At 41.6% G+C, this 17,663-nt stretch overlaps 1 protein-coding gene across 4 annotated transcripts; it reads right to left on the reverse strand.

Moving 5' to 3' along the window:
- Positions 1 to 375: 375 nt before the first annotated feature.
- Positions 376 to 17,663, reverse strand: ANKRD46 (ankyrin repeat domain 46). 4 transcript variants are annotated; one of them, XM_082235916.1, is made up of 6 exons: positions 17,271 to 17,663; positions 13,530 to 13,630; positions 12,963 to 13,102; positions 9,136 to 9,472; positions 6,151 to 6,309; positions 376 to 2,769 (listed from the first exon to the last, which is right to left on the reverse strand). In XM_082235916.1, exons 3-6 carry the CDS (start codon positions 13,030 to 13,032, stop codon positions 2,553 to 2,555), a joined length of 783 nt encoding a protein of 260 aa, XP_082092042.1. In that variant the 5' UTR covers positions 13,033 to 13,102; positions 13,530 to 13,630; positions 17,271 to 17,663; the 3' UTR covers positions 376 to 2,552. The 4 variants fall into 4 exon arrangements, with proteins under 4 accessions (XP_082092042.1, XP_082092043.1, XP_082092044.1 ...); XM_082235917.1 differs by lacking the exon at positions 17,271 to 17,663 and adding an exon at positions 16,906 to 17,027; XM_082235918.1 differs by lacking the exon at positions 12,963 to 13,102 and having other exon boundaries at positions 17,271 to 17,662.

A 17,663-nucleotide genomic window follows, 5' to 3' on the forward strand; every position in this document is an offset into this window, starting at 1 on the left:
CCGTAGCAAATAAACTCATCTTTCCATCCTTCCCTATAATGGGTGGATTACTTGCAGCTTAGTGCACTCGCTTGAAAAATAAGGTGGGGTGGGGGAGGACTACTCACACTGCTGGTACTTCCATATGGGTCTCAAATATCATAACTGGTGCATTAAAAGAATCCATTGCCTCTCTAGGATTTGCCTGGCATATTTGATCCAAGTTCTTTTTTGCCCACTGTGTCAGCCAGGCAGTCTCATTTCATCTGTATTCAGGACATTCTCTGGAAGCATTATGGATTCCTCCAGATTGGATGCTGCTATATTCATTTCTAACTGCATTAACATAATAAAGCCATAAGAATAAAACCTCATTAAAAAGTCAAAACAACCATGTTCTAATAACCTATTTATTAGAGTTAGGAACGCTACAGATATTTGTGTCTGCAATACATACTTCAAAACATCCAGTGTGCAGAACTGATCCAGAGACAGTACATAGATTGCATGGTTATTATGGTCTAAAACAGTACAGAAAATATACATGCACAACAGTTGGATTATACACATTTATGAAGAGCATCTAATCATGCTTAAAATACAATTAAAGCTTATTACAGAAGCATAAAAAGAGAATCTGTAGTGAAACAATACTGATGACTACATCAAATTAACTGCTGAGAAGTTACTTTGTACCCCAGTATTGGAACCTTCCCAATTTGTTGTATATTATCTAAAAATTATCCAGTGGTTTTCCCATGAAAGAATTAAACGCAAGCTGAATTTTCTCTTCAAACTCGATGGAGTCTTTAAAAGCAATTAACTGTGGCTGGATCATTTTCAGATCAGGTACAGCACACCAAGAAGATTCCAAAACTGGCATGCATGTGCAGAGCGCTTACCATTTATGCTACCTTTAACTGAAGAATCCTTCAAGAACACATTTAGATTAGAGCCTATACATTGCCAGGGGGCGGGGGGAACCACTGTCTTTAGACTTCTGCCAGAGAAAACAACAACACAGAGAATGCACTTATCCCTGAATATACTCACCAAGTATTTCCTTCCATTTCTGAGTTTTAAAATGTTTATTTTATGTTCACTCATGTGGATTTACATGGATTGTAGCTTACCAAGCAGAGAAATGAGCCATTATTCTCCCTCTTATAATTGTGTGTGTAAGAGCACACACCCCATTCTGTTTAGTAGAAAACTGTTGCCAAATTGCCTTTAAAATATGTGCACTACTTACTAAATAGTTACACAATTTTTCTAAGAGTGTATTCATGAAATCTCATATAAATTAGTAAATGGACCTCAAAACTGTAGTACTGAGACAGCTTTCAGGTGATCCCATATATTAAAATGTTTAAACACTTGAGTGTCTCTCTGTTGTGTTAGCTCTCTATTATGTTAGCAGAGAAGGCATCCCATTAGCTTTTAAGTACTATCTGAAAAAACAAAGTACTATAAACCTTTTCACATTCCTGCCTTCTAATGGAACTTCAATGAGATAAATATTACTTTCTAGCTCCTAACAAGAATGTAACAGACTAACATCTCACACACAAATATGCTTCGAATTATACAGCAAATGAATGCCATATTAAAAATTATTTGTGTGCTTTTGAGAGAGAAAATGGCTTCCCCAACAGGGGGGAAAAACCGCACTCAACATATTTAAAGTCAGAAGATGTTTTCATCCACAACCAACAAAACAAGTTAATGTCATTAATATTAATATTGTGCACTCTAAATAAACTAGCTGATTGCCTTGAACCAATAAACAGAAAGACTGACAACATTTCAAATAGAATGTAAGGAAATGATGTTATGAAGTGAACCTACTTTACAAAAAAGCACCCTTAGATGAAAGAAGTGCCCTTGCAGTATTATGCTATGCATATTTCTGGTGGAAAGTTAACACTATTAAGTACCCACAAGGATAGATGTGGTCCAATAAAATAGTGATGACTTGCTCCGATATCCATCATCCTATCCAATTTGTCATGCTGTTCAGGGGCATTTAATACCTTTGTATGTTATCAGTAGAGACTGCTAGTAAGGACATTTTACTCAAAGCCAAGACTCATTAAGAGGTAGCTTAAGGCAGCCTTCGGTAACCTTTAATGCATCCACACCATACATTTAAAGCACACTTACACCACCATCACAGTCAATGGCTCCCCCAAAGAATCATGGGAAGTATAATTTGTCTCCCTCAGAGCTACAATTTCCAGCACCTTTAACCCAGTTCCCAGGGTTCTATAGGGGACGCCATGTGCATTCAGCGCATGGTGTGAATGGTACCCTGGTGCCCTCCAGCTGCTTTGGACATCAATGCCCATCAGCCTCAGCCAGCACTGTTGTGGAGGGTGCCAAGCTGGTGAAAGCTGATTTAGGATTACCTTTAGTCGAAATGAATGCATCCTTGCTCAAAAGGAGTTCTCTACAAAGGAACATATGTATATATGTCAAGGACAACAATACATGCAGCCGCTGCCACCTGCACCAAAGAAAACAGACTGATAAGAAAAAAAGAATGGAAAGGGCACTCTCTGTCTGCGTCGCCTCTAATGCAGGAGTTCGGGCTGGTTTTCTACAAAAGGAAGAACTCCACTGACATAGTATGCAATCCCCAGAGAGAGCAAAGCAATGACCACCAACAAAAGCAGCACCCTCCAGACGCCAAGGTCCTCCACAAATTCTTGCCAGGTGGTTCGGAAGCTGGAGAGGACTCCCTCACCTTGCTGCAGGTTGGGGTTGAGAAGCGAGTGGCTTTCCATTGCGCTATAAAAGGAGCACAGGTGAATTAAGGTTAATGCATCAAGCGAAAACTCCAAACCACAGAACATTAATATTGACTTAACTGTGCAAGCAACATGCCAAGGGCTTACTGAGCTAAGATTGGGTTTTGGATGTGGAAAGCCCAGATTAAAATGACCAGGCTGCTTCACACTTTGGTTGGCTGCGTTTGCCAAAACTACAAGAGTGTTACAGTGGTATTTCCCACCAAAAAACCCACACCGAGTGAATTCTGTTTATGGTTTAACCAAAAGTGCATAACCACCGTTTTTACAAAATATATGCTATTACACAATACACTGCACAAGGAGCCTTGGTCTTTGACACAGACCTGCTGCATGTTAAAAGGAAACATCTTTTATATTCCCTTCACAGATGCAGCCCTGTACCAAATGTCGTAAACACTGGTTGTGTGAAGAGACTCTCAGCAATTAAACTGAGGGACATCACTGCAAGAGAAAGAAGTGAATGTAACAGGACCAATGAGGAGGGATGAAAAAAAACTGGGGGTGGGAATAATGTACAAGTGGAGAGAATGGGAGTAGATATTTCAAGAGATGGGCAACGAAGCATGCGATGGTGTGGGAAGAAAAACATATAAAAGAAAAAGCTTTCTCCACTTAGATGCTCTAGGTCTACACATTCTGCCTAAAATGTGGAGTCTGAGTCACAATGCCTGCACAGCAAATGCCTGTACTTAATTTGAGGAAAGCTGAGTTATGGAACTCCTTGTCACAAGGAAAATGATGTGGCAAAGAAATTTCCAAAGATAGATTAGATGGCAGTAAAATCATTATGAATAATCGCCAGCTGAGTATGACAAACTCTGCCTCCATGTGCCACCATTTTGTGAAGAGTGGGCCCCAGTAATCTTTGGCCATCTCAAGTGGATGGGGGCGGGGGGAGGAGTTTGAGAGGGCATTGCAACCTCATCACATTCAGTGACCTGATTTCTGAGTGGCTGGGATCACCACTAAAGATGGTCCCAAGGAACAGCAGGGGAGGAGGAATAGTGGTTGCAATCAGCCATAAAAGATACACAAAAAAGGTATTAATTACACCTCCTGAATTTTAAAGAAAGTTGAATGAGAATATTTGGCTATCCACTGGCCAGAAGGTGGGAAGGTGCTTGCCAAGTAACTGGGTAGAGTGTGGGTTTTTCTTTACACTTCTGAAAGGAAAAAGGTTAGAAACTTAAATGCACACACTTTTCTAAAAATTTGGTAAAGGGTCATGGAGTGAGGGGACTAGGCCTGCTCCTGTCACTATGCAGTCTACACGACTGCTCCATGGCAGAACACATGTGCAGGATCTCAGGGAGAGGAGAAACAGACAGAAAGCACCTGATATTTGTAATACAATTCCCTACTTTTGTTTTTAAACATTTACTTCCCTGGAAAGAACCTTGGTGTGTTTGCTACTGCAGAATCCAAGCCATTTCACCCTTGTTATCAACTCCTCTAACACGCAACAGGAATGCTTACTAATTAAGACTCAACCTGTTAATCTACAACCACTATAGAGGTTAAATAAAGGTATGCTGCATTTTAAGTGGAAAGATCACATGGCTACTGAAAACAAACTAGGCCTCTTTCTTTGAAAACAGAAAAAGGCTCACCGAGAAACCACCTGTGTTATTTTCCATTACCAACAAATTAAACTCCCGGTGCTAAAATGGTAGAAAGTGCTGGAATACCAGCTATTTTGGAAGGACTTGGGAAGTGACGTGAATCCCAGATGTTGTTTCTGCTGCTAAGAAAAGCAGGCTGCATTTTTGTTAGATGTTGCTACCAACACAGTGGTTGGCCGTTAGTTACGGGTCTGGCTAAGGCTAAGTACACAAGGAGAACGCATCCTCAGAGTTAAAATGCCTCCAATAAGACTCCACACTAGAGGAAAAGGGTGAGAGTAGTTGGGAATCCAAGCTTCAACTGCTAACAGAACGAGAAAGAGGAACAATTAATTTGGTGAAATAAGAAAGCAGGAAGGAGATAAGGCAAAGAATCAAACCCTAATTGCAGTCTTCTGTTTATATTTTCCTATTCAACCACAAAGGGTGCAAATGTAAATGCACCTTTGAGCCCTAAGTATACCTATTGTTGCCATGAAAAGTCCTGTATAAAAAGATGGTACTTAAAAGACTGTAGAGCAATTCTAGGGACACTGGGCAGCACATTGTTTAGATATTTGCAGCTCAATAAGGCACTTTTCTTTGCCAAGTTATTTCATGAAAAAAAAATTAAGGGATAAGGAAGCAATGGATTACATTTAAATGCATTAGATGCACAATGCTGATTTGCAAACGAAAGCTCGATTAGAATTGAAGGTACTTCTTAAATGGAAGAGGTGGGCTGCATCTCCTATAGAACGGGCAAAGAAAACCACTGTTTTGATTTACTTAAAGCGTAAGATGATCTTGAAAAAAACCATAATATGCTAAAGGAATAAAGATCTTGTTCCCCTTTCCCAATGTGTTGATAAGGATTGGAGGACGGGCATTAAAAAGTCTAGCCTAGTTTCTACTTGAAAATAATTTTCAGGATGAAAATCTGAACATATCAATATTCCAGCTGCTTCACTCTAAATAGGAAGCACATACATTTCCAAGGCAGACAGGATTTTCAACCCCCCCCCCGGCAGCTGGGATGGTGGAAGTGCATAAAACAGAAGGGATGGTGGAAGTGAGAGCTCCCTTGCCTACCACAGAAAGGCTGTGGAAAGTGTGTAGCACCAGTCAGACAACTGCAACCTGCCGCAGGTGCCTGAGGCTTCCTGTGTTTACACAAGCATATCTCCCCTTCCAGTAACACAGCGTTCATTGAAAGACACACAATGGACACACTGAAAGCAGGTCTGTCACATAGAACACAAAACGACCCTCAGAGATTTTCTACTGCTGAAGCCACTCACTACAGGCTGGTTTGGGCATGACTGAATGCTCCTCCGTACAAAAATCACTATCTGCCCGTGGTTTTCCAATGTGTCAGAAAGAAAGTTAAGCTAGAGCCTTTCTCCCTGACATCTAGTTTTCTATGTCTAGGGTTTTCGCTTTTTGGTATGGAGAAGTCAGATCACGTGAGCCTCCTCTGGCGATCCGAGATGGTACAGGCTCATTGAGAACTAACCATATGTGATTTTGGCTGACTACGAAAGTTCATGAGTCACATAAGACACAGGCAGTCCAGCTTTCGAAGAACCTGAAAGATCAACTTGGAAACTAAAGCCCAAACATAAAGTAAAGGTTCTATGGAAACGCTTACAATAAGCCCTGACCTTTTTGAATACGCAGAACAAGCTCCAAACATGAGAACTCATTCAGCTATGTTGAACCAGTAAACAATACTGATTTGGTTTTTATTGCAATACCTTTCACTCTCAGCAGTCTGCATTGTTTCCAGCTTCGAGTGAGTTCCTCTGTTGAATCCTTTCACTTCTTGCTCCTCCAAAGATTCTAGCAACCGGATCACATCTTTATTTACACCTCTTCGTTTTGCCAGAACAAGAGGTGTAGCACCTTGGTGATTGCTATATTAAGCATAGAGAGAAAGAGCTCACAGAACTGTTTCTACTTGAAACATGGATAGATGCAATAAAACTGTTGCCACATTTGCAAAGCTAAGTATGGTTTCAAATTAGATGAGGGACCGCGTGTTGAGATTCCTGCATTGCAAGAGGTTTGACTAGATGACCCCCGGGATCTCTTCCAATGCTACAATTCTATGACTTCTATATCACAATTTTTAGGGACATTCCTTGCATTATGAGGGAGATGTGTAATATTTCAGAACCATTTACCATGTGATTCCATCCAATAACACAAAGGTGCAGCATGGCAGTCATCTGGATGATGCAGCATCAACACTATCTCTCCAATTTAGACAGGTGAAACAGGTGGAAAGCAATTTCCCAATGTTATAACTGCCATATGAAAGCAATTTTTAGAGGTGTAAGCATGCAAGGATAAAGCATTTCAAGTGGCCTTCAAGTAGCCCATTACTGCAGTGTTTTTATTACTACCTGAGTTTTTTTTTCTAAACGAGCACCAATGTAGACAAGATAAATAGCTCCTTAATTTTATCATTCATTAAAAACTCTTTTGAATTTAATACTGACAATGGACGGAGAAAAGGGGAAATGAAAGCAACTTTTCCTAAACAACTGTTAAGAGATTGTTTGGGATTGCAAGATCCAGGTTTATTTTATTTTATTTTAAGTCTGCATGATTGCATTTGATCACATTTTTCTCTGCCCATTATCTTTCCTCTTGCATTTTTGTTGTCCAGTTGTGACCGACTCTGGGGTTGCGGCACTCATCTCACTTTATTGGCCGAGGGAGCCAGCGTACAGCTTCCGGGTCATGTGGCCAGCATGACTAAGCTGCTTCTGGCGAACCAGAGCAGCACACAGAAACGCTGTTTACCTTACTGCCGGATCGGTACCTATTTATCTACGTGCACTTGGATGTGCTTTCAAACTGCTAGGTTGGCAGGAGCAGGGACCGAGCAATGGGAGCTCACCCTGTCACGGGGATTTGAACCGCCAGCCTTCTGATCGGCAAGTCCTAGGCTCTGTGGTTTAACCCACAGCGCCACCCGCGTCCCTCACGTCAGTACCATATCTTGCACCAATTCTTTTTCAGAGCTTCCTGTTGCATTATCAGAGGATCTATCCCAAAGTTAATTATGATGATTTCTGTTGAATTCATGCAAAGTACAGGTGAACTTACTAAGATTGCGCTGTCTCTAGATCTCTTAGCCAAATACAAGTCAATAAGATAAAATGTCAAAATATAGCTCAAAAAGATAAAAACAACAGACTTAAGCCTGACTGCAGTTTTCCGACAATAAGGATATGTGAGCAGATAGTTCAAACAAGAAACCATTCTGGGACAATTGTTAAATGTGTTTATTTATTCAGTACATTAAGTGCTTCTGTCCGGGCACTGGCATTGACAGATGCTGGGAGCCTGGCAGAGCAAATATGCAGTTTTTCAGAGAAAAGACTGAATCACAAGCTCTGGGAGCAGGTAAGGTGAATGCTGGAAAACAATGTTATCCATAGCAATGAAAAAGATCTGGGGAACACTTTTTTCTTTGCACTGAAACCAGCAAGTCGTGAAATGAGGCCAGTTATTTTGAGATGACTCCGTCCTTCATCTCCACATTAAGGATCTGTATCAGAATACCAACACCACCTATGACCATAGACGTTATTCCTTTGTCAGGTGCACAAGTGCTCATCTGACAGTATCACATGGAAGGCACTGGAAATAATCTCTGCCTGATACTGCTTCCATAGTGCCACCACAACATGCAGTACAGACAGTCCTTTTACCTTCTATGTAGGGGGCTTATGACAGTGGCAACAACCATCAAGAAGAGGCAGTGGTACTGAGGAAACCATCCTCATAACCAGCGTTCAAAATTCCCCAGGTGCCAGGCACGTTTTGTTACTGGCGCTAGTCCAATTGTGACTACATGGAGATATCTGGGCACCAGGTTGGCAAATGACATCTCCATCAAGCCAGTTGACTCATGCGCAGCAAAAGCTGCATGATCTATGTTTCTGCACTGCCATGCAAATCATGGACCCCTTGCTGGGCATCTTAGTCCTCCATCATCACATCAGATAAAGTAAGAGCAGGGCTGGGTACACATATATTTGACTAAGCTGCAGCCTTTCCACAGGCCAGCCAAATGAAACTCACAAACCAGAGTTTATAAGCCTCTGCCTTAGTCTTATAGTTAATACCCATTTCCATTTCCACCATGTGTGTTTCTCCTTCTTGCATACTGGGACAAGTGAATTGTTGTAAGAGTCAATAGTCAAGCAATGTAGTTGAGATCATAGAATTGTAGTCTTGGAAGGGACCCAGAGCGTCATCTAGTCTAATCCCCTTGTGAATAGACATTCTGTTGTGTCGACTGTAACCTGGGTTTAGGGTGCCATTTGGTGCCTAGCTTATATATCTAACCACTATATAGCTGTGTTATAGATCTAACACAGAGTTTCTAACACTGCTCATAATGTGGGAGAATCACAGTTCCTCGTGCTACACAGTCATTGGGGAGGAAAAGCAGATCCATTATAAGCTATAATAATGGATGGACCTGAAGACCTTTCCAGCTTCTCCTGTGTCAGCTCTGAAGCAGCTTCTGTTTTTTGTGCAGCTCATTAGCCCAGAACTATGCTGAATTTCTACTCCGGCAAGGCTGCAGAATAAACTGACATGTCTGAAATCCCACGCATGTTCCTTTGTGTGGCCCAATCTTCCTATTACAGTAGATTATCAAGCAACAAGTATTATTATTTTTTTAAAAAATTCAAGACACAGGGTTCCAGCATACTTACCAAATATCTATTTTGAGCCCGTTGGACACGAGGAATTGAATGGTATCCACATGCCCACACAGGTGAAGGGCTGTGTTACCTTGATAATCAGTGGCCAGCAGATCAGCACCAAATTTATGCAACAACTGACAGATGTCTACGTTTCCTCTGGCTGCTGCTAGGTGGAGGCCTGTTCTGCCACGGCTGTCGCGAATGTTTGGGTCAAAGCCACTCTCCAAGAGCCTCTTGGAATAGTTAAAATCTCCATCAATGCAAGCCTGCAGCAGAGGCACATTTGTCTGTGAAGAATCGTTTACAAACACATAGGACATGTCTGTTTCTGGGGAATGCAGCAAGCCTGTAGTTGAAAATGAAATGAAATGAAACCAACGGTGAGACTATGCTGGTGAAAACAATGCTAACACTTCAAGCAAGCAATTATTTTCCTGAATGAGAAAAACTGTCACATGGAAGTCAGATCCAAACTACTGTACTGTATAGTGCAGGATTCAACTTATATGTCACCTCAGCGGAAGCCCTGAATAAGGATTTCTGCTTATGCAAGGAAGTCCATCCCCACTCCCCTCAAAACTGGCTCTTGGGGGGAATTGGGAGAACCCCCCGGCAAGCTGCAGTGCTTATGCAGACAGAACGTTCAGAATAGCACAACACTGAATTTCATCCATAGTGCTTCATATTTCACTCTGAACAGAGAACACTTTTCCTCCTTTTCCTCCCCTACAAGGATTAGTAACTCTCTCACTTCTGAGGGTTGGTTCAGGTCACTATGATGAATGTCAGACAGTTGGTAAATCCTTACTAAGAAGAGATCTCCCTGACCTCTGCAGCTTAATTTCAGAATATAAAGGGTGATCAGGAGGGAAGGAAAGAGGCTTGCCCAGCTCCCATATTATGCCCCTTCTGGCAACTTTTTATTTTCCCAGGCATTTTAATTTTAAAATTTGTTGCTGCTTTTCACTCTGCCATATTAAATAGCTTGGGTATTGCGGATTTTACCTATTTCAGTTTTTGTGGTAACTTTTATTCTGTTTTTGCTTCATGTTTTAATATTTTACTGTTCACTTCCCAGAGATCATTGATGACTGGGTGATATACAAATATTGCTAATGATTATAAATTTGAAAAGCCTAGTTTTCTCCAACTGAAGAAGGGTACATGGATATACATTATGCAGTCTTCAGATAAGAGACAGTGATGCAGATGAGACATTCTTATACGGGCTATAAATAAAACCTCTCTTAATGCGATTTCATTTCTCATTTATCCGTTCCTTATTTACATTTGAACTTCAGCACATAAGCAGTGGTGGTGTGTTTTAGCTTAAAATACCATCCTCCATGAATACATCAGCCCCCTCAGACTTACTTTAAATGGTACCATCTCTACTGTACATTTCATTTACACAAAGATTTCATTCAACTCATGTGCATCAAATGCCCAATGTAGAGACAGAGAAACAAAAGCAAACTATTAAAGATGTATGCTATGCAACCTCCATTCCTTTTCAAAGGGAGTTCTACAATTGTACAGTCTGTTGTTGTAACCTACCCTGGGACCTTATAACAAAGGACAGGTACAGAATCTCATAAATGAATAAAAATATGTTGGAATTCATGGAAGTTATGTAACAATAGTGTTTGGTGGACCACATCCATGGCCACCAAGTATCCTGAACTGGGTATCAGTAAAGGAAAAGCAGTAAAACACAACCCGAAGTGGAAAATACAGGTTGAAGCTGTGGAACAACCAGAATAAGAATCAAGTGAACAACTGAATCTGTTTAATGTGTTAATTCCACTGCTAATGTGTTGTTCTACTATCTAAGTATTTTTCTTGAGGCTTAAAAATTGGATTATGGAAAGGGAAATATGGATTTGGATACTCAAGACTCAGTATTTTCCAAACAGAATCCCAGTATATTTTACACAGTAATTCTGAATAAATATTTGGATCATTCTGACTGTACCAAAGACTCTGATCCTAAGCACTCTTGTATGAAACCAAGTTCCTTTGAAATTAACTGGGCTTATTTCTTCTAAGCAAATATAGTGAAGAGTTGGTGTTTGTTTTTTAATATTCTATAAATTGGGTCTTCCCACCCCTTGCTCTTTTATGCTTACTTTTCAAGTTTACAATGGCAACAATCTTTTTTTCATTTTTTAAAATAGCTGTTTCACAAACATTGGGATTTTAGCAGTTATTCCACATAGTTATGATGCCCCAATCTAGTCTTATGACTAGACTTCAACAACTGCAGTGTGGCACTGCCCTCTGGCGACCATGTTGAGTGACAACAAGTTTCCACCCAATTTGGAAGCTGCAGAGATGGGTGGGAGTTGACCTGGTAGCTTTGTGGCAATTCTATTTCCACAATTCTATTCTATTTCTGGGAGAAAAGCTGGCCATGCTCCCCACGCCCCAGGCCAAGCCAGCAAGCCCACCACCCTTTCCTGCTATAGGGACTTCTTGGCAGCGTCCTGAGCATCACCACTCAGTGCACTCCTGCCTCTGTATCACACAGGAGAGAGGGGCAAGGTGAGGTGGGCAGGCTCTACAGCTGTTGCCCAGCAGAGGAGCTGTGAGTCTTGCTACCAAGCAGCGGCTGAAGCCCTCACACATCTGTCTCTGCAGTGGTACCTCGGGTTACACACGCTTCAGGTTACACACGCTTCAGGTTACATACGCTTCAGGTTACAGACTCTTGTAACCCAGAAATCGTACCTCGGGTTAAGAACTTTGCTTCAGGATGAGAACAGAAATCGTGCTCCGGTGGCGCAGCGGGAGCAGGAGGGCCCATTAGCTAAAGTGGTGCTTCAGGTTAAGAACAGTTTCAGGTTAAGAACGGACCTCCGGAACGAATTAAGTACTTAACCCGAGGTACCACTGTATTTCCTAAATGATAAGGGGGGGGGGTGCATTCAGAGAAACACAGTCAAGCAGCAGCTGAAGCCTACATTCTCCCTGCTTGTTTCTAAGAAAACAGGCTCTGAGCAAGGCCAGTCAAAAGCTGCAGACTCCTGCCTATGATCCTTAACTGAACCTGAAAAATGGGGTCTACTTTCAACTTTTCAACACACACATCCAGGTTTCTGCTTTTCTATCAGGACCAACCAGGTGTAAAGGAGGTTGGCACAGCTTATCAGGCAGGGAGATAAGAAATACTTCACCATCTAAAATTCCTTCTTCTATACAATGCTGTTTTTAAAAAACAACAACAAACAAACAAAAAACAGCTGCCACCCCCTTGGAGGTTCTGACCCACTGACTGAAGATCAATGTCCTGCAACAGCTGAAAGTTAAATTCTCTATACAATAAAACCAGCTTGGCAATGGAAAGCCTGAATTTAATACAGAGTGATGGTAGTTGAAATTGTTCCAACTGACTGTGTTTCCAGCATCATGTTGCTTTGCATTTTATACCTTGATACATTACAAAAAGTGTTTATCCAAACCCTTCTACAAATACAGAAAACAAACCCTGAAATGAAAGACGTGAAAAGTACAGTTCTAAAGGATGCTATTACTGCATAATTTGTGATAAACTTCTTTGAGGGATTTCCCCCAAATCAAGCAGTGTATAAATTTTATGAAATAAATAAATGTCAAATGAACATATTTATTCTGTAAGTGCTATTCATCTATAGAAATGGTTTGTGGTCTATTCAGCCTCCTTTGAAAACAAAACAGTTTTCACGAAAGGGACTAGACAGAATTCGTAAGAGATCACCAGTGCCTTCTAGAGTAGCAGCTGCTTCCATTATATCTGGAAGAACAAAAACTAAGCACATAAAGCTGCTTTCATTTCCAGTCTGTGATGTTGGGCTCACCCATGCTGTCATTTAATGTGGATGGTAAGCTTCCTGTACTTTCACAGATTCTCCATTGTCCAGATGACATTCTCCTCCAAATTATCGCCTTCCCACACTTTCCGCTTCCTCAATCCAGATTTTCTCATACCAGGGATACTCTGAAAAGTAGAAGGTATGAGAACATCTGGAGGGGGGAGGAAGTCTGGGAAGGGAGTGTTTTAGAGGAGAATGTCATGCTGGCAACGGAGAATTAATGGAGGTACAGAAAGCTTACTATCCACTTTAAACTACAGTATGACTGAGCCCACTGTTAAGAACTCTAATGAGCTACACAACTGGGGGTGCTCATTCAAAGCCAGTCAGGCTTTCTGGCCTAATTCCCAGCCAAAATCTGAAGAAGCCCAACTCTGGCTTCATCACATCTTTGCAAAACAACTGTCCTAATTTCTAGATGCTTACAGGCTCACCCTGCTGAAGATGAACTTTTCTCCCTTCAGAGCTCAGTCTCAAGTTTGCTGCAAACTAGAATTACAGATTGAGATACTGAAGTGATCAAGTAGTAAAGATAGTATCTTAAATACTCACTTATTAAGAAAGTATCAAGTCCCGTCTTCAGTAGGTATGTGGTCTACTCACAAGGTTGTTAACATTCGTTCTAATCACATATTTTGTGGTCCAGTACAAACCTGTAATAGAACAGAAGAGTCTTACCAAGCAGAGCTCAGTATTCCCCAGCAAGTTTTAAACTGAGGACAATACACATAGAAATGTAATGTTATTTTACATTTCTCCAAGTGCAGAATTTCTAGCAAAATATAATCTACTAATCAGAGATACATATTATACTAATCTAAACAACATATTAGCACAAATATGTGAGTGTTCCGAGAGAGGAAATCAAGGCCATTGCACTCCTCCCAAATTCCTGCACTGCTACAAGTGAAGACATGGTTTGGTTTAGCATATTGTCTGAACCCAGGCTTGTCTCTAGACACTCTCTACAAAGCGCTGAAGTCCCTCACTAGACAAATGAGTGTGGAAAAGGGTCTAACAATGGTAGGGAGTCTGAAATCCATTGCTTTCCAAGTAAGGCGCTAAGGGGTTTGTGTGTGTGTGTGTGTGTGTGTGTAGGATGACACACCAAACTGCCTCTATATAGATCTCATGTTGAATAATTATACGCTGTTTACTCATGTAATTATTCTGCTTCTGAAAACAGTGAGTTTAGTAATCTGCACATGCGCTGAGCTCAGACTGAGTGCTTACTTTAATGAGGACTTGAAGCTGCTTATGTCTATATTTTATTTTAGTGGTATCTACATTATATTCTCCTCATCCAGGTGGCAACGTACACTCCACCCTGCACAAAATTTGAATTTTCCTGTTCCATAGATAATCTGATAAGGGAAGAAAATCCAATATAAAATTGCATGTTACTCTGTGTGGAAGCACAATGTGTTGTTGTTTTTTTAGTAATGTTAAATTCTCGAGAATAATCTTTTGGAGACTATTCTCGATTAATGAGATTAGAGAATTTTCATTTAAAATAGGAGAATATTCATTTTAATGCATTCTAAGGTGAGGGCACCAGTAATTGTCATGTTAAGGTTTGGTATAAAGAAACTCAGTAGTTAAATCATATTTTATTCTTCCATTAGAACATGTACATGTTATAGGACAAGTCAAAAAATACAATTGGCATGTTAAGGTTTAATACAAGTACATTCAATAATAGGCTATCTTGTGTTCTGATAGCTCTAACACTTAATAACTGTTTTGGTGACTAAAACACAGCTTGAGAAACAAAACTATATGCATACATATAAAAAAGAAACCATTTGAGCGCCGCAACCCCAGAGTCATCCACGACTGGACCTAATGGTCAGGGGTCCCTTTACCTAACATTAAATATGTTATCATTTTTTGACAATATATTTCAATATGTCAATCTCTGGTAAATGGCGCCTTGTACCATTGAATGGCATTGCAAAAACCAGTTACTGGCACTAAATAAAAATATAGAAACGTCAACTGTTTAAATAAAGGCCACCTCACATGCTGTTACACATAATTGTATAGGCCCCTAGGTACTTAAGTGTATAAAGCATTAAAGCTACTTTCTGTAAAAAAAGATGGCCAAGGGTACCTAATTGCTAAGAATAAGGTCACACCAAAATAGAAAAAAGGCTATTACGTATAGTTGAAATACATATGAATTCAAATGTTCATCAAATTAAATAAATAGCATTTTTAAAACTAAAAAAAAAAAAGTTTTCTGTAGCTCACATTGCAGAACTGCCAATGGTGAATGACACAATGCCCAGTAATGTAACTGGATCAAAAAAATCATTATTCATTACTTACACTGGCAATATCACAGCTTGACTTATTATTTACTAGATCTTTTAAATGTGGGTTGTAAAACTGCTTCTTACATTAGAATTTACAGTTTGTGGAGAATATTCTCCAGACAATTTTCTAGCAGAGAATATTCTTGAGAAAATTCTCATTCTCGAGAATACTCTCTGGAGAATATTCTCACCTCACATCACTAGGTTTTTTTAGACGTGACATTTGGCTGAGTACCATCTATTGCCACAAACCCCTACTTTCATTTTGTTACATCAGTCCAAAGGAAAGGATGCAGTCTGCCCTTTTCCCACCAGTTAGTTGTTGCTGAAAGCACATTTACTGTCTTTTTTTTAACAACCATCTTCATTTGTGCAGACTTGCTCTTGCACAAAATAAGATATATTAAATATATAATTTGCCTTTTCAAAGGCAACAGTAATGGCAAAGGAGATGAAAGAGAGAGAAAGTGACCCTTAAGTATTACCAACTTGAATATAATATGGGGAGGGGACGGGACAGGGCTGCCCTGAATAATCAATCACATGACACACCATTTGAATGGCAATGCCCATCAACTTTGTGGGGAGGGGGGCATTAACCCCCTCAAATATTTTACTGCAGTGAGGGGTGGTGTGGGCGAAGGGACCTCAGCCCCACAAGTTGGCACCTAGGCCTGCATAGCAAGGGGGTCGGACTAGAATTGTGATAAGCAAAACAACATTCTGTGATAAGCCTCAGGGTTTTTTTTACAGCTGCAAGGCGAATTTATCCCTGCTTCTCCTGTAGAAGCTAAACAAGCTAAAGCTTAGGGGCCCACTCTCTTGCCCCCCCCAATTTTAAAAACAAAACAAAACTGGATGTACATTTCCAAAATATAAGACAAAAAACAAATAAAATAAAACCTACACCATAGTGGTCAACATTTCCCTTTTTTAAGGGAAATTCCCTTATTCTGAATAGGATTCCTCACAAGAAAAGGGAAAAGTTGACAGCTATGACCTACATAAAGCAACAGTGTTTTGTGTTGCGTAGTTTTCCCAGTAGTGATGTATGGAAGTGAGAGATGGACCATAGAGAAGGCTGATCACTGAAGAATTGATGCTTTTGAATTATGGTGCTGGAGGAGACTCTTGAGAGTCCCATGGACTGCAAGAAGATCAAACCTCTCCATTCCGAAGGAAATCAGCCCTGAGTGCTCACTGGAAGGACAAATCCTGAAGCTGAGGCTCCAATACTTTGGCCACCTCATGAGAAGAGAAGACTCCCTGGAAAAGACCCTGATGTTGGGAAAGATCACAAGGAGAAGGGGACGACAGAGGACGAGATGGTTGGACCATGAAGTTTGACCAAACTGCGGGAGGCAGTGGAAGACAGAAGTGCCTGGCGTGCTCTGGTCCTTGGGGTCACAAAGAGTCGGACACGACTAAACAACAACAAAAGGCTCCTATGATGTAAATAATGAGCCCCGCCTGCTAGCCTTTTGATATGTACAAATGGCTTTAGAAACCTATTAGGTCCATAAATGACCATATAGCATATATTTGACACAAAAAACAGCGACCATTTGTTGTTGACAAAGGACAGCTGGACATATAAAGGGCCTCATTACCTTCAGCAGCTCAGGGCCTCATCAAACCTAAATCCGGCCCTTCACCTGTTTAATTCCCGCGCGCCGCTGCAAACTTTAAAAGGGGGCGGGGCCAGGGTTGGGCCACGCCCCGAACGCGCCACCTGTAGCGACGACACGGGACACCCCACCCCCACAAGACCTCCTTCCGCAGCGGCGGCTCTGCTTGCGCCCCCCCCCCCAAGCTGGAGGAGCAATTCTGTGGCAATTCTTCCCCGCCTTCCCCTCACGGCCACCGGCGCTCAAGGGCCGGGCAACAAAGCACCGCTTCCTTCCTTCGCCCCCGCCTGCGGCCCACCGAGAAGGCCGGCGCTGCCTCACCCCAGCCCCGGCTCCTTCGCCCCTACCTCGCTCTCGACGGGCCTCGTCAGCTGCAGCAGCCGCCTCCGCCCAACCGCCAGAAACCAGGCCCCAGTTGCGACAAAGAGGTAGAGACGCCCTCGCGAAAGGGAGCCCGACGTCGCCTCTCTCTTCCGGTTCCCGGTTGCAGTTCACGGAACTCTCCTCTCGGGAGGGGAGGCAAGCGCTTTGGGATCAATTGCTGGCGCTGGAAGGAAGGAAAAAGCCTTTCTGATGCAGTGCTTTGAAGAAGAGGAACAGAACTGCAGAGTTGGAAAGGACCTCGAGGGTCATCTAGCCTGACCCCCCCCCCCTTTGCAAGGCAGGAATCTCAGCTAAAGCATCCGCGCAGGATGGCCATCCAATCTCTGCTTAAAAACCTCCACCGTCTTCCATTGTCG

The sequence above is a fragment of the Podarcis vaucheri genome, assembly GCF_965113315.1.
Source record: "Podarcis vaucheri genome assembly, chromosome: 8".
Taxonomy (NCBI): Eukaryota; Metazoa; Chordata; class Lepidosauria; order Squamata; family Lacertidae; genus Podarcis; species Podarcis vaucheri.